The sequence below is a fragment of the Ranitomeya imitator genome, chromosome 6 (genome assembly GCF_032444005.1).
Source record: "Ranitomeya imitator isolate aRanImi1 chromosome 6, aRanImi1.pri, whole genome shotgun sequence".
In the NCBI taxonomy this organism is placed as follows: domain Eukaryota; kingdom Metazoa; phylum Chordata; class Amphibia; order Anura; family Dendrobatidae; genus Ranitomeya; species Ranitomeya imitator.
In genome coordinates, this window is record NC_091287.1 from 424,153,943 (window position 1) to 424,175,164 (window position 21,222).

Below are 21,222 nucleotides of genomic sequence, written 5' to 3' on the forward strand. Positions count from 1 at the left end.
AATTAGGCAGAAGAAGCCAACTGTCAAGTAGCATGACACAAGTAGTCCCAGATATCCTCTTATTATCACTATGTTCACAAGGATCCATATAGCCTCAAAATGAAAAACAACATTTTTATCTACAGTTAGGTCCATATATATTTGGACAGAGACAAAATTTTTCAAATTTTGGTTATAGACATTACCACAATGAATTTTAAACAAAACAATTCAGATGAAGTTGAAGTTCAGACTGTCAGCTTTCATTTGATGGTATCCACATTAAAATTGGATGAAGGGTGTTAGGGTTGGCGGAACGCACCGAATATATTTATTAAGTAAGATTGGTGCGTTCGCTACCCGGGATCCACCATGCAGGAAAGAACCTGCTGCTAAGTGAAGGGTGGCACTATATGGCGGTACAATGTGATTACTGTTATGATCTGGTGGTTTAGGAACAACATGAGACAAGCTCTGAAGGAGGTGGTATCTGTACTGACCGCAAACCCTGAACCTAGCAGCGCAACTAAAAATAGCCGTGGGGGGTACCTGACGCTCCCTAGACCCCTCGGTACAGCCTAAGATCTAACTTCCCCTAAAGATGGAAACAGGAAACCTATCTTGCCTCAGAGAAAATCCCCAAAGGAAAGATAGCCCCCCACAAATATTGACGGTGAGAGGAGGGGAAAATAACATATGCAGAAATGAAATCAGATTTTAGCATAGGAGGCCAGTCTAGCTTGATAGATAGGACAGGAAAGGATACTGTGCGGTCAGTATAAAAACTACAAAACAATCCACACAGAGTTTACAAAATCTCCACACCTGACTAAAGGTGTGGAGGGTAAATCTGCTTCCCAGAGCTTCCAGCTAACAGAAAAAATCCATACTGACAAGCTGGACAAATATAGAATGCACAGAACAATAAGTCCACAACATGTGGACTGAAATGAGCAAAGCCAGAACTTATCTTTGCAGAACTGGTCAGGAAACCAGGAGAATCCAAGCAGAGATGTGAATCCAGCCAGGAACATTGGCAAGTGGCACAGGCTGAAGAAAGAGCCAGACTTAAATAGCGGACAATAAGTGGAGGCAGCTGATGACAGCTAACTCCAAGGAGCAGCCATACCACTAGAAACCACAAGAGGGAGCCCAAGAGCAGAACTCACAAAAGTGCCACTTACAACCACCGGAGGGAGCCCAAGAGCGGAATTCACAACAGATTACACACACGGGTTAACTTCACCCTGTGTGAAGGAAGCGATCCCTGTTAAGTCACATGGTCGCGGTACTGCACAGAGAGCGCTAGCAAGGAACCACAGAACTCTATCCTAGGACACAGGATTAGAGTTAGTGTAGACCTCTTGCGATCGACACCACAATTGGGGTATCAGAGGTAACTATTATGCACAGAAGTGCATGCTGTGCCACACTAGCGGACGCCACTAACCACCCAGACTTGGGTAAGGTATGCGCTCTAATAGCACACGGCGCTGCACTGGCGGTCACAGCAGTTAGACGCTGCTTCATGTGTTAAAGCTGTGAGTTCAGCCGGGCGCTAGATTTCAGCCATACACCTTACGCGAACAGTCATACACAAGAGATGGGTTTGTTAAGGAACGACTTGCACTCATCAACACACACGATAACAATTGTATACTAGCGCATGGCCGTGCGGTCATGCGAAGCTTTTATAGCTGCAGCACGTTCAGGACCATTCAAAGAAGGACCAATGGATTTGCATACGTACCTGAGCATGTGACCCTAGATCTCCATTGAGAAATCTTGCCCTGGGCATGCTCAGTGTGTGCAAAGCAGGACTTAATCCCAGAAAAGCCTGCCTGCTGCAGATCAGTGCAGGGTACAATGGCAGAGCCTGGAGAGGCAGTAGTAACCCTTTGCACAGTACCAGTCTCAGCGAGACGCTGGGAGTGACGTCTCCGCTGAGCAGGCTCCACTGCGGCCGATGCAGAATGGGAGACAGCAACAGACACGGATCGAGATTCCCCCTGTGCAGCAGAGGAAACTCGACTCCTAACATTGGGTATATGAGTTTCAGCTCCTTAACATGAGCCACGCTGTTTTTTAAGGGACCAAAAGTAATTGGACAATTGACTCCAAGGCTATTTCATGGACAGGTGTGGGCAATCCCTTCATTATGCCATTCTCAATTAAGCAGATAAAAGGCCTGGAGTTGATTTGAGCTGTGGTGCTTTCATTTGGAAGGTTTTGCTGTGAAGTAAACATGCGGTCAAAGGAGCTCTCCATGCAGGTGGAACAAGCCATCCGGAAGCTGCGAAAACAGAAAAAACCCATCCGAGAAATTGCTACAATATTAGGAGTGGCAAAATCTACAGTTTGGTACATCTTCAGAAAGAAAGAAAAAAAGCACTCGTGAACTCATCAATGCAAAAAGACCTGGGCGCCCATGGAAGACAACAGTGGTGGATGATCGGAGAATAATCTCCATGGTGAAGAGAAACCCCTTCACAACAGCCAACCAAGTGACCAACACTCTCCAGGAGGTAAGCGTATCAATATCCAAATCTACCATAAAGAGAAGACTGCATGAAAGTAAATACAGAGGGTTCACTGACAGTGCAGCCACTCATAAGCATCAAGAATAAAAAGGCTAGACTGGACTTTGCTTAAAAACATCTTAAAAAGCCAGCACAGTTCTGGAAGAACATTCTTTGGACAGATGAAACCAAGATCAACCTCTTCCAGAATGATGGAAAGAGAAAAGTATGGTGAAGGTGTGGTACAGCTCATGATCCAAAGCATACCACATCATCTGTAAAACACGGTGGAGGCAGTGTGATGGCTTGGGCATGCATGGCTGCCAGTGGCACTGGGTCACTAGTGTTTATTGATGATGTGACACAGGACAGAAGCAGCCGAATGAATTCTGAGGTATTCAGAGACATACTGTGTGCTCAGATCCAGCCAAATGCAGCCAAACTGATTGGTCGTCGTTTCATACTACAGATGGACAATGACCCAAAACATAAAGCCAAAGCAACCCAGGAGTTTATTAAAGCAAAGAAGTGGAATATTCTTGAATGGCCAAGTCAGTCACCTGATCTCAACCCAATTGAGCATGCATTTCACTTGTTAAAGACTAAACTTCAGACAGAAAGGCCCACAAACAAACAGCAACTGAAAATCACCGCAGTGAAGGCCTGCCAGAGCATCAAAAAGGAGGAAACACAGAGTCTGGTGATGTCCATGATTTCAAGACTTCAGGCAGTCATTGCCAACAAAGGGTTTTCAACCTAGTACTAAAAATGAACATTTTATTTAAAATTATTGAATCTGTCCAATTACTTTTGGTCCCTTTAAAAACAGGGTGGCACATGTTAAGGAGCTGAAACTCCTAAAGCCTTCATCCCATTTTAATGTGGATACTCTCAAATGAAAGCTGAAAGTCTGATCTTCAACTGCATTTTAATTGTTTTGTTTAAAATTCATTGTGGTAATGTCTAGAACCAAAATTAGAAAAATGTTGTCTCTGTCCAAGTATATATGGACCTAATTGTGTAAGTTCAGTTAAGAGAAAAATTGATACACTGATCTTTTACGAGTGTATTGAAGCTACTATACACTTCTATAGCATTTGGGCTGAGTGGATGGTCCTCCATTCTGACCCTTTGCTAAATCATGCTTTGTCTTTATCACCCTAACCTGTAAACTATAATGTTGAAAGATTGCCTGTTGTACTGCATCAAAGGACTTTTAGATCCCAAGAGTTCACATAAGTGATCATATGTATCCAGAGAATCATAATATACCCATTGAATTACATGTTGCTTTTACTTTATGATTTGCATCTGTAAAATAAGATGTACTACATATAGGACAATGATATTTACTAATACATTTTATACCCCTCCCTTCTTTTTTTTCACCTTTCTCTTATGTCTCCCCTCTCTTTCTTTATGCAGTCTCCATGCCTGGGGCATACATTTTGACTTTCTTTTATGTTTTATGTTAAATATAATGTTAAAATGTTACTAAAGATCTTATGAAACAAAAAATACAAATATATGGGTACAATATATTTTTATTATTTTTACTATTATTTTGTGATTTAAATAAACAAAAAAAAAAAAAATATATATATATATATATATTTTTTTTTTTTTTTAACTTTTTTCCTTATTCCATTTAGGGGACTTTCACTTTCACATGACTGATCGCTGTTATAAACCACTGCGGTGCACCAGCATTGCAATGGCTTTTAGCTGTCAGTTTTGCATTGACAAAAATGCCTTTAACCATGCTCTGCTAATGGTCGTGCCTTAGCCTGCTGAACAGGATGTTGGGTTACCATGGCAACAATCAGACATCTGAGATAATTTCGCGGGGTGCACCTATTGGAAGGCAGAGGGAGTCCTCTCCCTGCCTTCTAAAAGCTGCAATCAATATCAATCACAGCATTTAGGTGGATAAACTGCCTTTAGTGATGTGGGCTATGATATTAGCTGAACACCCAGTGATGATCGTGTGCACAGCCCCTATTAATGCAAAATCGCCAGGACGTACCCAGAACGTCCAAGATCGAGAAGTCATTCCAAACCAGAACGTACTGGGTACATTCAAGGTCAGGAAGGGGCTAAAGAGCTTAGCTTAAAATTAATTTGATACAGTCCTATTAGGCCTCAAAATGTTCTACACATCTTTTCAGGTCAATTTAAGTAGTTGAGACTGTATGCAAATCAGATTTTTGGAAACTTTTGTCAAGGATGGTAAATTTGAAATTCAAAAGAGGTATTCATGTCTTCTAATTATTATGGTCAAAAGTTTACTCTTTTTGGTGTATTTTTTATTTAATGTAACTATTGCAGATGCTGTGTTAGGGGTAGAGTCCCCGCCTCTGCACAGGGGGAATCTCTGGCCATCTCCGCTGCGGTCTCCCATTCTTCTCCTGCTGCAGTGGAGTCTGCTCAGCGGAGACATCAGTCCCAGCATCTCGCTCAGTCTGACTGTGCAAAGGGTTACTGCTGCTTTTCCAGCTTCTGCCATTGTAGCCAGTACTGGGCAGCGGCGAGCAGACGTTTTTGGGACTAGCTCCTGCTTTTTCCCTTCTGAGCAGGCCCAGGGTAAGATCTGTCATTGGAGATCAAGGGTCACATGCTCAGGTACTGCAGCAATTCCCTTTGGTCCTCTAGGAAGGTCCTGAAGGCGCTCAACTTCTGTGGCAGCCTCCTATTAGTCCTTTTGGGAAGGTCTTGTACTTGCTGTAGCTATAAAAGGTTCGCATGACTGCATGGCCATGCGCTAGAATCGATCCAAGTTATGTGCGCCAGTGTGGTCATCTGTGATTGTATTCAGGGACCCGGTTGAAATAAGCCCTTAGAATACCGGCAACTCTGGTGAGGAGATTGAGTGATTGTATTCAGGGACCCAGCTGAAATAAGCCCCTAGAATACCGGCACCTCCGGTGAGGAGATTGTGTGCTTGCATAACCACTGACTGCTATCAGTCCGGCAGTTAGCTTGTGCTCCTGTGAGGCTAACAGGGCACAGTGCTTTCCTTTCACGGCTACTCTGTGAAGTAACAGAGCTGGCCTATACTGCCAAATAGTGCCACCATTTACTAGCAGCAGGTTCCTCCTGCACAGTGGACCCCGGGCTGCGAACGCACCAATAATAACAAGCATCTATATTTACTCGGTGCGTTCCGCTAGCCCTAACACACTGCAAAATGATTAGATCTTAGTTATATGAAATAGAATTACATGTAAAATTGCATGCAGTCTCGAGCAGCACCTCTGTATTCCCGTTATAGGTATGGCTGTAGTCATATAAGATGTTATGCACAGAGAGACTTGATTGATTACTGAGTTTCACAGCTAGAATCTATGGCACTGTAATTTATACTGTATTTTTCTGCAAACTGTTAGTCCTGGATCAAGGCATAATGTAGCTGGGGGCACACCTTAACATTTTACATGACACTACCTAGAATCCTGAAATTATGAATATATTGTTACTATTTTAAGAATTTGTGAAGCAAGTGATGATACACAAGCACTTTTATTTGACAAAAGCAATGTTTCCTTCCAGTCTTTCAATTGAAAGTATTATATTCTTTATGCTAAAACATCCATATTTTCATGATGTAGTTAATAATGTAGAAATTCCATGACTCCGCATTGATCAGAGCTAACTTTGTGTCTAGAATTGAAGGCTTTATAATTTTAGTGAGCATGTTGACTACTCACAGTAGTTCGGGATGCATGGCAATGTTCGCATGGCATTTTTGTTTTACCAAATAATTGAATTCTCCTTGAAATAACTATCGTAAAGCATGCACTGTTTCTTTTTTCTACAATATACAGAAAAAATGTCACTAGATTCCACTGCTTTTTAAAATAATTGTGAAGGCTTAAGATATTGACAACCCATTCATACAATAGGTTATTAATATGCGATTGGTGGGGATTCAACAGCTAGGACTCCTAGAAATCTGATATTGATGACGTATTCTTAGGTCATCAATATCATGTTTTGACTGGAGATGAGTGAATCTGTTCAGGTCTTTCATTATTCGGCAAGCTATAGGGCTTACTGAATAAGCTGCAGAGGGAACCAAGCTTCCTGGATCACTCCTGCTGATCAGCTCTCCGGCGTCGCAGCTGCATGTGTCGCAGCTGTTTCACTATCACAACACATGCATGGAGAGCCCAACAAACAGCCGGGACGCATGCAGCTATGGCGCTGGACAGCTGATCAGCAGGAGCAATCCAGGTAGCTGGGTTCCCAGCCTTGACAACCCCATTACCACAGTATAATTACTGCCAACTACTAGAAGAGTTGGAATTTTACCCTTTGGAGTCAGAGTTTTTATTTTTACCTTAATAACAGCCTCAATAGTTGATATTGTTAGGCGTCGGGATTCTCCCGCTGCATGGGATAGATCCCAAGCCTTATCTGCCTCTGCAGTCTCCTATTCAGATTCAGCCGCTGCAGGTGCTGCTGAGCATAGACGTTTGGTCCCAGCAGCTTGCTCAGGCTCATGCTGTTCGTTTGGTTTCTGCTGGCTCTCCAGTCAAGCCCTTAGTAATCAGTAATATTCAGGAGCAGTCTAACCCTCTAGAATCTAAGTCCAGAGATCACCATACTGAGCATGTCATTGAGGTGGCATTTTCTCTTTGGTGGTTGGGCGTCAGCTGCTTCGGTGATGTGGCAGTGTCAGATTGGTCCACAAGCAAGGTCCTGTCTTACTGGATATTAGCCTAGTGTATAAAACGTATGGCTATGTGAGAGAGTCTCTACCACTCTGTCTGCAAGTGTCATGAGTCTGTCTAAGCTTTGGGACTGTACACATAGGCAGGCAGCTAGCATTAGTGGGGGCTCAGGACATTTGTTCCGCTTCTGTGCGCGAGTGACACAGCTCAGTTGCAGAGCTTCTCTTTCATTTCTGTATGCGAGTGACACGGCTCTGTTGCAGAGCTTCTCTTTCATTTCTGTGTGCCACAGTTCAGTGACACAGTTCAGTGCAGAGCAGCTCTTTAGTTTCTGTACTCTTCCTCTCTGTCAAGTAACAGAGGTTGGAACTCAGCGTCCTGTTCACACTGAGTGATGTTAACCAAGTGTGTACAGGCAAGTGCTCTCCGTGTGTTCCATCATTGTTTACTAGCAGCAGTGTTCCATCTTTGTATGGTAGACCCTATGGGATTGCACTTTATTATTTATTTTATTTAGCGCAATCCTCCAAGCCTAACAGATATGATCATAATAATACCATTTTCTTATGTTTTGCTTCTTTTGCACAAAAATGAGTTTTACAAAAATATTTATTTTACATCTTCTGATACCTAAAACTTTATTTTTCTGCAGATAAAGTTGAATGAGCACTTGTTTTTTTTGCAGCACAATCAGTCTTTACTATATGATTTTTTTCACTTTTAAATTCATTTTTAAGAGTCATGAACAAAAAAATAATATTAAACTATACTTTTTTTCTGATGTTCGCCCTGTCATGTAACTGACACATTATCTTTATTCTGCAGATCAAATTAATTGCAGTGGTACTCAATTAATATTATTTTTTTATGTTTTCCTACTTTTGAACATGAAAATCAATTAAAAAAGTATGTACATATATTAATATATGTGTATGCATATATTTACGGTATAAATTTTTACATATTGATACATATAGATATATATCTATATTTATATTTATCTATACACATATTTCCTTTGGTTGTCATATTTTAAACCCATACATTTTTCATTTTTCTGAGCTGTTTGATGACTGTTTTTGTCACCATTTTGGGACAAATACAACTTGATCACTTTTATTTTCATATTTTATATTCACCATACAGAATAAATAATATTACTGTTTTATGGTAATTCTGAATGTGGCAATACCAAATATGTGTTGTTTTGTATTTAAAATGGGATTTGGGTTTTAATATTCATATTTTTTCATCACTTAAACATTTTTTTTTTCAGAATACTTACTAGTCCCACAAGGGGACCTAAACTTGCAATACTTTAATCTCCACTGTATAATCTACATAAATAACACACATTACAATCTATTATTTAACCTGTTAGTTGTTGACTGACAGGTAGTCTATTAGACCCTGCCTTCAGAGGGATCTCATAGACAGAGGTTTATCTTATACACAAAGGCTATTATTAGGATCTAGGTCTGATCCGAACATGCATATCATAGTTAGCAAGGGCTTACCAGTGTATAACACCGACTAATGCTGTGTATGGTAGAAGAATAACTTCTGTGTGATCTCTATGAGGTAATTGTATGTTTAATTCCGGGAAAGCACTTGCAACAAAGATGAACAATTACATCATTTTGCTGTAAATTATATATATATATATATATATATATATATATATAGTAATGTATTTTATTGTGAAAAAAAGTGTTTGAGCTGACCTCTTTCTGATTTCTTATTCTTTCGCATTTTTGACACACTTAAATGTTAATGTTTCAGATCTTCAAACACATTTAAATATTGTACAGAAATAACACAAATAAATGCATATGCAATTTTTAAATGAAGGTCTTTATTATTGAGAAAAAAAGAAATCAAAACCTACAGGGCCAAGTGTGAAAAAGTGATTGCACCCATCCCCTTAAAACATAAATTAACTGTGGTTTATCACATCTTTGGGAAGCTAAGTTCAATGTCTCTACTCGCAATATGGCAGTGTGATTGGGGCTGTTTTGCTGCTTCAGGACCTGGAAGACTGGCTGTGGTAAATGGAAGACATGAATTCTTCTGTCTATCAAAAAATTCTGAAGGAGAATGTTAGACTATCTGTTCATGACCTAAAGCTGAAGGGCTCTTGGGTTATGCAGCAGACAATATTCCAAATTACACCAGCAAGTCCATCTCTGAATGGCTTAAGAAAAAACAAACTTAAGACTTTGGAGTTGCCTAGTCAAAGTCCTGACCTTAACCCTATTGGGATACTGTGACATCACCTTAAAAAGGCAGTTCCTGCTGTGGCTGAATTACAACAATTCTGCAAAGATGAGTGGGCCAAAATTCCTTCAGAGCATTGTAAAATACTTATTGGCAGTTATTGCAAACTCTTGATTGCAATTCTTGCTGCCAAGGGTGACCCTTCCAGTTATTAGGTGTAGGGGCAATCACTTTTCCACACAGGGCCCTGTAGGTTTGGATTTCTTTTTCCCTTAATATTAAAGACCTTCACTTAAAAACTGCAAGTTGTGTTTACTTGTGTTATCTTTGTTTAATATTTAAATTTGCTTAGTGATCTGAAAAATTAAAGTATAACAAATACACAAAAGAATAAGAAATCAGAAAGGTGCAAACCCTTTTTCACACCACTGTATTTGTGAAGTGTAAATAATTTTATTCTCTAATTGTTTTCAAAAATATAAATCTGAAAATTATGACATTAATATGTATTCAGCCCCCTGTAGCCTGATACCCTTAGATAAACTCCAGCGTGAGCAACTGCCTCCAGAAGTAACATAATTAGTAAATTGAGTGCACCTGGGGGTAATTTATTTTCTGTATAACGCCAGCTATTCTGTGAAGGCTTCAGAGGTCTATTTGAGAAAATTTGTAGTCAAACAGCATCATGAACACATATATCCATATGTGAATATATTTTGTTTGCAATTTCACAATACTTACATTACATATTTTGTTTTCACAGATAAAAAAAATAAACAGGAATTTTCCAGTAAATCAGCAGGTATGTTATTTTCTTACAAACTGTTTTTGTATTTTCTTAAGTGCAGTCATAATATGTTTATATAACTATGGTCCTATCAGTGCACCAGTTTGAGGTCCCCTAGGATTGTATTCAACCCTACTTATGTTCTTTAACCCCTTAACGACCAGAGGTATTTTTGATTTTACAGTTTTATTATTTGCTCCCCTTCTTCCCAGAGCCATAACTTTTTATTTTTTGGTCAAAATAACAATGTGAGGGCTTGTTTTTTGCAAGACAAGTCGTACTTTTGAATAACACAATTGGTTTTACCATATCATGTGCTGGAAAACGGGAACCAAATTTCAACTGCAATGAAATTGCAAAAAAGTTCAATTCCACAATTTTTTTTGTTTTGCTTTTTACTATGTTCACTAAATGCTAAAACTGATCTGCCATTATGATTCTCCAGGTCATTACAAGTTCATGGACATCAAAAATGTCTAGGTTCCTTTTTATCTAAGTGGTGAAAAAAATTCCACTGTTCGTTAATAAAAAAAATTGTGCCATTTTCCGATATTCATAGCATCTCTATTTTTCATGATCTCTGGTTGCGTGAGGGCTTATTTTTTTTCTTTCCAAGCTGACATATTTAATTATACCATTTTGGTGCAGATACAATCTTTTCATCTCTCGTTATTGCATGTAATTTTGGCGTTCTAACTTTTTTCTCATTACGCCGATTAGCGATGGGGTTAATTCTGTTTTTATATTGATAGAGTGGGCGATTCTGAATGCGGTGATACCAAATATGTGTATGTTTGATTTTTTTATTGTTTTATTTTGAATGGGGCGAAAGGAGGGTAATTTGAACGTTTATATTTATTTATATTTTTAAAAATAGCTGCGATTCCACCCGCAGCTGTTAGAGGCACATGTCAGCTGTTCAAAACAGCTGCCATGTGCCAGAAAGGATGTGAGCTCTGCGCAGGAGCCCACATCAAAGAGAGGGAGTCCAATATCGGTGTACTGTGCTCAATATCATAAAGGGGTTACCAAAAGCACAGCCTTACTAATATTGAAGTGACCTCACTGTAGAAAAAATTGTAACCCACTAAACCATCTATTTATACAGTCCACTGACAAACTTTACATGTTTATTTTTTATTAAAAAACAGTCCAAAATTATCCTTCTTAGTCATATGTGAACAGGCAGACAATTCTGTGCAAAACATTGACTCAAATTGAAATTGTTGATGTCAGAGGTAACATCATCCGGCTGTGTTTGAGATGAGTGATATGTCATATATTTCACAAGTGGACATAAAACTTGACACTTTATCAGTTCACTGAAAAACATAAACATACATATAGGACTCAATAGTGTGTCAAAATTAGAAGAGGAAAAAAAGGGATATGAAGGGAGAAGAAAAAAAGGTGGAAAAGATAAGGGAAAGGGTTAGTAAAATAACTGTTAGGTGTCAAGTTTCCACCGCTGCACAGGTGGAATCTCAAACCATGTCCGCTGCGGTCTCCCATTCTCCTCCAGCCACAGTGGAACCTGCTCAGCAGATACGTCGATACCAGCGTCTGGCTCAAGCTGATACTGTGTACTTGGGTACTGTTGCCTTTCCAGGCTCTGCCTTTGTAGCCAGCACTGATCAGCAGCAAGCAGGCATTTCAAGTCTTGCTTTTCCCACACTGAGCATGCCCAAGGGACAACCTCCCATTGGAGGTTGGGGGACACATGCTCAGGTCCTGTTGTGGCTCCTATTGGACCATCAGGAAGGTACCAGAGCACTACTACTATAAAAAGTTTGCATGGCCGCTCGGCCATGCGCTAGTGTAAACTTGTGTGTGTGGATGAATGCCTGTCGATGGATAAAAGCTCTGAATCATTCCCATCCCTAGAGTTGTTACCGGCTAGCGAATAGTAGAGCTACCTAGCGCCCGACAGTGCTATCCTGCTCATTAGCACAAGATACTGAATCCAATTAGCAGCGACCCCCAGAGCGGCACCATGCGGCGCCATGCATACTGCATGCACTCCGGTGCAGTAAATATTTATTTAGTTAATTCCCTGGCATCACAGTAACGGTGTCGAGCACAAGAGATCTAAAGGTCTCTTACCCTGAGTCTTGGGGCAGAGTTCTGTGTCGCCTTGCTTGCACTCTCTGTGCGGCATCGCGGCCTTGTGACGCAACAGGGTTCACTTCTTTCATACCGGGTGAAGCTAACCTGTGTGTGTACTCACATTATACTGCCATATAGTCTGTCATTACCAAGCAGCAGGTGTCCTAGCTGCACGGTGGACCCCGGACTGTGAACGCAACTTATATCATCTCTAATTATTATTTGGTGGGTTCCGTGTTATGAATAGGTAATTCAGAACCACAATGGACCTTGACGTTCAGAGCACACAAGTGACCTGACAAAAACCACAAAACATAGGACGAGCTCTGAGACGTGGAAACTCTGCTGACCGCAATTCCTAAACCTATCAAACCACACTAGAGGTAGCCGTGGATTGCGCCTAACGCTCCCTATGCAACTCGGCACAGCCTGAGAAACTAGCTAGTCCTGAAGATAGAAAAATAAGCCTACCTTGCCTCAGAGAAATTCCCCAAAGGAAAAGGCAGCCCCCCACATATAATGACTGTGAGTTAAGATGAAAATACAAACACAGAGATGAAATAGATTTAGCAAAGTGAGGCCCGACTTACTGAATAGACCGAGGATAGGAAAGATAGCTGTGCGGTCAACACAAAAACCTACAAACAACCACGCAGAGGGGCAAAAAGACCCTCCGCACCGACTAACGGTACGGAGGTGCTCCCTCTGCGTCTCAGAGCTTCCAGCAAGCAAGCAAAACCAAAAAAGCAAGCTGGACAGAAAATATAGCAACAAAAGTAACACAAGCAGAACTTAGCTTATGCTGAGCAGACAGGCCACAGGAACGATCCAGGAGGAAGCAAGACCAATACTAGAACATTGACTGGAGGCCAGGATCAAAGCACTAGGTGGAGTTAAATAGAGCAGCACCTAACGACCTAACCTCATCACCTGAGGAAGGAAACTCAGAAGCCGCAGTACCACTCCTGACCACAGGAGGGAGCTTGATCACAGAATTCACAACAGTACCCCCCCTTGAGGAGGGGTCACCGAACCCTCACCAGAGCCCCCAGACCGACCAGGATGAGCCATATGAAAGGCACGAACAAGATCGACAGCATGGACATCAGAGGCAAAGACCCAGGAATTATCTTTCTGACCATAACCCTTCCACTTAACCAGATACTGGAGTTTCCGTCTCGAAACACAAGAATCCAAAATCTTCTCCACTATATACTCCAACTCCCCCTCCACCAAAACCGGGGCAGGAGGATCAACAGATGGAACCACAGGCTCCACGTATCTCCGCAACAATGACCTATGGAATACGTTATGGATGGAAAAAGAATCTGGAAGGGTCAAATGAAAAGACACAGGATTAAGAACTAGAGTTGAGCGACCTTGACCTTTTTAGAGTCGAGCCGGGTTTCGCGAAACCCGACTATCTCAAAAGTCGGGTCGAGTGAAATCGGCCGATTATGGCGAAAAGTCGGGATCGACCGAAACACAAAACCCAATGCAAGTCAATGGGGCAGCATAGTCGGCAGTGAGTGGGGGCCAGGAAAACACCTAGAGTGCCCATTTTAATGTCAAAACCATCCATTCTTCTTAATGAAGCTTGTCAAGCGTAATTTACCTTATAATAATTGGAAGGCATTTGAAATTGGGGGTCATTTGGCTAAAGTTGTGTGGGGTAGGGCTGGTTCAAGTAATTAGTGGGCCCAGGAAATCTGGACCACGTCACGGCAGTGGAGCAGGGAGAGGTAAGTATTTCAACTTTGCAAGTGCTGTGATCCTGAGCAAGCAGGGGGGGCCCACTTGTTGGCATTGGCACTGGCACAGGGCCCCTCAAAGTACAGCGGTGTGTTTGCACGGCGAGGGCGCCTCCCACCGGCAGCAACACTTTTGCGTACTATGAGAGGCCCTGTGCCAGTGACGTTGCCAACTAGTATTCCTCCCCCCACCTGATGAAGGAACCTGCACTTTCATCTGCACCTTCCTCTTTGTCCCCGTGTAAGGTGGTATGGTATGCGGGAAGAGCAACCTGACTTTCAGCAGGGTCACAATGTTGTTGTGTAGCATGCACGGGGAATGTTGCGTTATGGGTCAATGTACCAGCAGACTCATCTATCACTGGCTGGGCAATGGGCACGATGAAGTGGAAACACAGATATAGGCCCAAAGAATAAAGTGGGCTAAATGCAGTTCAAAATTGGTAACACAGGAATAACCAGGGGGCATTGCAGTGGAGGACAACTGGAATGAGAGGCTGACACAGAGAGTAGGGCCAAATCAGTAAGTAGTCGAAATGCAGTTCAAAATTGGCAACCGTAGTAAACAGGCGGCACAGCTTTGTTCAGTGGAGGAGAACAGCAAGGAATGGCAGACACCGATAGTAGGCCCCAAGCCAACTAGTAGGCCAAATGCAGTCTAACATTAACAACTACTTAACGAGAGCCTGAAAATGGAATTTCAGGACAGGAGACCAGGAGAACAGCAAGGAGTGGCAGACACCGATAGTAGGCCCCAAACCAACTAGTACGCCAAATGCAGTTGTTCCATTTAACCACAATTTAATGAGAGCCTGAAGATAGAAGCTCAGGAAAGGCAACCTGGGGAACACCTTGGAGTGTAACACACCATCTCTCTCCACCCCATACCCATTTTGTAGGCCTAATGCAGTGTACTTTTCTACAACTACTAAACGAGAGTCGGAAGACCGAAGCAATGGCAAGGAAACCTGGGGAACACCTTGGAGTGTAACACACCATCTCTCTCCACCCCATACCCAATTTGTAGGCCTAATGCAGTGTAGTTTCCAAGAACTACTAAACGAGAGCCGGAAGATCGAAGCTCAGGAAAGGCAACCTGGGGAACACCTTGGAGTGTAACACACCCTCTCTCTACACCCCATACCCAATTTGAAGGCCTAATGCAGTGTAGTTTCCAAGAACTACTAAACGAGAGCCGGAAGATCGAAGCTCAGGAAAGGCAACCTGGGGAACACCTTGGAGTGTAACACACCCTCTCTCTACACCCCATACCCAATTTGAAGGCCTAATGCAGCGTAGTTTCCAACAACTACTAAACGAGAGCCGGAAGATCGAAGCTCAGGAAAGGCAACCTGGGGAACACCTTGGAGTGTAACACACCCTCTCTCTACACCCCATACCCAATTTGAAGGCCTAATGCAGCGTAGTTTCCAACAACTACTAAACGAGAGCCGGAAGATCGAAGCTCAGGAAAGGCAACCTGGGGAACACCTTGGAGTGTAACACACCCTCTCTCTACACCCCATACCCAATTTGAAGGCCTAATGCAGCGTAGTTTCCAACAACTACTAAACGAGAGCCGGAAGATCGAAGCTCAGGAAAGGCAACCTGGGGAACACCTTGGAGTGTAACACACCCTCTCTCTACACCCCATACCCAATTTGAAGGCCTAATGCAGTGTAGTTTCCAAGAACTACTAAACGAGAGCCGGAAGATCGAATCTCAGGAAAGACAACCTGGGGAACACCTTGAAGTGTAACACAACGTCTCTCTACACCACGGAAGGGCTGATTCTTAGGAAGGAAGGCTGTTGGAAATAAGCATTGCGCGTCCGAGGGTGATTATATTCTTATTAGGTATATACTCACCCTCGGACGCGCCCTGCTTCTTTATTTGGAATGAATGTTTATTTGCAATGTGGTGTTGACTTTCTCTATTATTTTGGTAATTAATGATTTTATTATTTTCATTGTTTTGCATCTTCTCGGCAATAATATAAAGAAGACGCGACAGGACAACACTCGGTGGATGCCATATCTGTGTTTTCAATTTAAAAAACCTTTCAGTTAAATACTTGCAGGATAAAGTAATTGTAGCTGGTGGCCATTTTTAGTACTGTACCAGATTTTAGTTGTGTGTTTGTTTTTAATGTTAAAATGTCTGCATTTGATATCTCACCAGTATTTTCTTTTTTATAAGCAAAATACTTTTTTTTTTATTTTATGATGTTGGTTCAAGGGGTACACGGGCAGCAGTAGACAGGTCAGTGGAGGCCTAGTGGAAGGAGGGACCGCAGACAGGCTTCGAAGGCCTAACATAATAAAATGGGCCGGCTGTAGGCAATTTAAAATTGGTTCCAGGGGAACACGGGCAGCAGTAGACAGGTCAGTGGAGGCCTAGTGGAAGGAGGGACCGCATACAGGCTTCGAAGGCCTAACATAATAAAATGGGCCGGCTGTAGGCAATTTAAAATTGGTTCCAGGGGAACACGGGCAGCAGTAGACAGGTCAGTGGAGGCCTAGTGGAAGGAGGGACCGCAGACAGGCTTCGAAGCCCTAACATAATAAATTGGGCTGCCTGTAGGCAGTTTAAAATTGGTTCCAGGGGAACACGGGCAGTAGTAGACAGGTCAGTGGAGGCCTAGTGGAAGGAGGGACCGCAGACAGGCTTCGAAGCCCTAACATAATAAATTGGGCTGCCTGTAGGCAATTTAAAATTGGTTCCAGGGGAACACGGGCAGCAGTAGACAGGTAAGTGGAGGCCTAGTGGAAGGAGGGACCGCAGACAGGCTTCGAAGGCCTAACATAATAAAATGGGCCGGCTGTAGGCAATTTAAAATTGGTTCCAGGGGAACACGGGCAGCAGTAGACAGGTAAGTGGAGGCCTAGTGGAAGGAGGGACCGCAGACAGGCTTCGAAGGCCTAACATAATAAATTGGGCTGCCTGTAGGCAATTTAAAATTGGTTCCAGCAGAGGAACACGGGCAGCAGTAGACAGGTAAGTGGAGGCCTAGTGGAAGGAGGGACCGCAGACAGGCTTCGAAGGCCTAACGTAATAAAATGGGCTGGCTGTAGGCAATTTACAATTGGTTCCAGGGGAACACGGGCAGCAGTAGACAGGTCAGTGGAGGCCTAGTGGAAGGAGTGACGGCAGACAGGCATCAAAGGCCTAACATCATAACATTGGGCTGTTGGCAATTTAAAATTGGTTCCAGGGGTACACGGGCAACAGTGGTCTGGTCAGTGGAAGTCTAGTGGAAGGAGTGACGGCAGACAGGCTAAGAAGGCCTAACATAACAAAATTGGGCTGGCTGTAGGCAAGTTTAAATTGGTTCCAGGGGAACACGGCCAGCAGTGGCCTGGTCAGTGTAGTAGTTGTAGAAAGAACGGACCGCAGACAGGCTTCGAAGGCCTAACATAACAAAAATGTCAAAACAATGGTATTGTCAGTGCCAGGCATTGAAGGATGTCAGCGCATAGACTAAACATTGGTGAAGCTGTGAGAGATAATTTTGCTAGTGGTAGAGCACTGTTTGAGCTGGGGGGGGAACTGTCTTGTGGCCGGCGGTACAGGCCCAGGGCCCCTCATATTACAATGGTGTGTCTGACGTTGGGTGCGCACCACCACCGCCAGAGACACTTTATTGTACTATGAGGGACTCAGTGGCAGTGCCGTCGACCAAAAGCGGGCACACCCACCTCTTCAGACAAACAGCACTCTCACGGGTGCTGGCGCAAAGTGGCGATACCACGGCCCCGTGTGGGGAGTTTGGCCATTTTGTTAGGAGTAAACATGTCGTATGCTGGACAATCAGGTGCAGAAAATTACGAGATTGGAAAAGTCATTCAGAAGAGTCCACAGGCAAGACCTTTTCATAGGAAAGTTAGGTGTCAGCCGGGCAAGGTGGGGCAAAAGATTTCGAAATCCAGTTGTGGTTCATTTTAATGAAGGTTAGATCATCTACATTTTGGGTAGCCAGACGAGTCCTTTTTTCAGTTAGTATTGAACCTGCAGCACTGAATACTCTTTCTGATAGGACACTAGCTGCCGGGCAAGCAAGCTCCTGCAATGCATATTCTGCCAATTCTGGCCAGGTGTCTAATTTGGATGCCCAGTAATCAAATGGGAATGACGGTTGAGGGAGAACGTCGATAAGGGATGAAAAATAGTTTGTAACCATACTGGACAAATGTTGTCTCCTGTCACTTTGAATTGATGCTGCAGTACCTGTCCTGTCTGCGGTCATAGCAAAATCACTCCACAACCTGGTCAGAAAACCCCTCTGGCCAACGCCACTTCTGATTTCTGCCCCTCTAACACCTCTGGTCTGCTGGTCCCTGGAGCTCGTGTGAGAACGATCACGGGCGCTGTGTGCAGGGAATGCCAGAAGCAAACGGTCAACAAGAGTTGATTGTTTTGTTGCTAATATTAGTTCCAAGTTCTCATGTGGCATAATATTTTGCAATTTGCCTTTATAGCGAGGATCAAGGAGGCAGGCCAACCAGTAATCGTCATCGTTCATCATTTTTGTAATGCGTGTGTCCCTTTTGAGGATACGCAAGGCATAATCCGCCATGTGGGCCAAAGTTCCAGTTGTCAAATCTGCGGTTGTGCTTGGTTGAGGGGCAGTTGCAGGCAAATCTACGTCACTTGTGTCCCTCAAAAAACCAGAACCCGCCCTTGCCACGCCACCAATTTCCAATGACCCCGGGAAAGCTTCCTCATTAAAAATATACTCATCCCCATCATCCTCCTTATCCTCCACCTCCTCTTTGCCCGCTACCTCGTCCTGTACACTGCCCTGACCAGACAATGGCTGACTGTCATCAAGGCTTTCCTCTTCCTCTGGTGCAGACGCCTGATCCTTTATGTGCGTCAAACTTTGCATCAGCAGACACATTAGGGGGATGCTCATGCTTATTATGGCGTTGTTTGCACTAACCAGCCGTGTGCATTCCTCAAAACACTGAAGGACTTGACACATGTCTTGAATCTTCGACCACTGCACACCTGACAACTCCATGTCTGCCATCCTACTGCCTGCCCTTGTATGTGTATCCTCCCACAAAAACATAACAGCCCGCCTCTGTTCGCACAGTCTCTGAAGCATGTGCAGTGTTGAGTTCCACCTTGTAACAACGTCTATGATTAGGCGATGCTGGGGAAGGTTCAAAGAACGCTGATAGGTCTGCATACGGCTGGAGTGTACAGGCGAACGGCGGATATGTGCGCAAAGTCCACGCACTTTGAGGAGCAGGTCGGATAACCCCGGATAACTTTTCAGGAAGCACTGCACCACCAGGTTTAAGGTGTGAGCCAGGCAAGGAATGTGTTTCAGTTGGGAAAGGGAGATGGCAGCCATGAAATTCCTTCCGTTATCACTCACTACCTTGCCTGCCTCAAGATCTACAGTGCCCAGCCACGACTGCGTTTCTTGCTGCAAGAACTCGGACAGAACTTCCGCGGTGTGTCTGTTGTCGCCCAAACACTTCATAGCCAATACAGCCTGCTGACGTTTGCCAGTAGCTGCCCCATAATGGGAGACCTGGTGTGCAACAGTGGCAGCTGCGGATGGAGTGGTTGTGCGACTGCGGTCTGTGGACGAGCTCTCGCTTCTGCAGGAGGACGAGGAGGAGGAGGAGGAGGAGGGGGTGCGAACGGCTACAGCCAACTGTTTCCTAGACCGTGGGCTAGGCAGAACTGTCCCAAACTTGCTGTCCCCTGTGGACCCTGAATCCACCACATTTACCCAGTGTGCCGTGATGGACACGTAACGTCCCTGGCCATGCCTACTGGTCCATGCATCTGTTGTCAGGTGCACCTTTGTGCTCACAGATTGCCTGAGTGCATGGACGATGCGCTCTTTAACATGCTGGTGGAGGGCTGGGATGGCTTTTCTGGAAAAAAAGTGTCGACTGGGTAGCTCGTAGCGTGGTACAGCGTAGTCCATCAGGTCTTTGAAAGCTTCGCTTTCAACTAACCGGTAGGGCATCATCTCTAACGAGATTAGTCTAGCTATGTGGGCGTTCAAACCCTGTGTACGTGGATGCGAGGCTAAGTACTTCCTTTTTCTAACCATAGTCTCATGTAGGGTGAGCTGGACTGGAGAGCTGGAGATCGTGGAACTAGCGGGGGTGCCGGTGGACATGGCAGACTGAGAGATGGTGGGAGATGGTATTGTTGCCGCCGGTGCCCTAGATGCAGTGTTTCCTACTACGAAACTGGAGATTCCCTGACCCTGACTGCTTTGGCCTGGCAAAGAAACCTGCACAGATACTGCAGGTGGTGCAGAAAATGGTGGCCCTACACTGCCGGAAGGGATGTTGCGTTGATGAGTAGCTTCATTGGCCGAGGGTGCTACAACCTTAAGGGACGTTTGGTAGTTAGTCCAAGCTTGCAAATGCATGGTGGTTAAATGTCTATGCATGCAACTTGTATTGAGACTTTTCAGATTCTGCCCTCTGCTTAAGGTAGTTGAACATTTTTGACAGATTACTTTGTGCTGATCAATTGGATGTTGTTTAAAAAAATGCCAGACTGCACTCTTTCTAGCATCGGATACCTTTTCAGGCATTGCAGACTGAGCTTTAACCGGATGGCCACGCTGTCCTCCAACAGGTTTCGACTTTGCCACGCGTTTTGGCCAAGATACGGGCCCGGCAGATGGAACCTGTTGCAATGTTGATGCCTGCTGCGGCCCCTCCTCCTCCGCTTCAGAACTGCTGCCGCCTGCACCCTGTTCCCCCAATGGCTGCCAATCGGGGTCAAGAACTGGGTCATCTATTACCTCTTCTTGTAGCTCGTGTGCAACTTCGTCTGTGTCACCGTGTCGGTCGGTGGTATAGCGTTCGTGATGGGGCAACATAGTCTCATCAGGGTCTGATTCTTGATCAGCACCCTGCGAGGGCAATGTTGTGGTCTGAGTCAAAGGACCAGCATAGTAGTCTGGCTGTGGCTGTGCATCAGTGCACTCCATGTCAGATTCAACTTGTAATGGGCATGGACTGTTAACTGCTTCACTTTCTAAGCCAGGGACGGTATGTGTAAAGAGCTCCATGGAGTAACCCGTTGTGTCGCCTGCTGCATTCTTCTCTGTTGTTGTTTTTGCTGAAGAGGACAAGGAAGCGACTTGTCCCTGACCGTGAACATCCACTAACGACGCGCTGCTTTTACTTTTACCAGTTTCACGA

General features: G+C 43.9%; 1 protein-coding gene across 5 annotated transcripts in view; it reads left to right on the forward strand.

Annotated features, from left to right (window-relative positions):
* The window catches only part of SNTG1 (syntrophin gamma 1), a 1,229,644-nt gene that overhangs the window by 1,127,283 nt on the left and 81,139 nt on the right, over positions 1 to 21,222 (forward strand). For all 5 annotated transcript variants that reach the window (XM_069731323.1, XM_069731324.1, XM_069731327.1 and 2 more), the window contains one exon: positions 10,152 to 10,190. In XM_069731323.1, the coding sequence (XP_069587424.1) occupies positions 10,152 to 10,190 (39 nt within the window). The remainder of the gene's footprint in view (positions 1 to 10,151; positions 10,191 to 21,222) is intronic.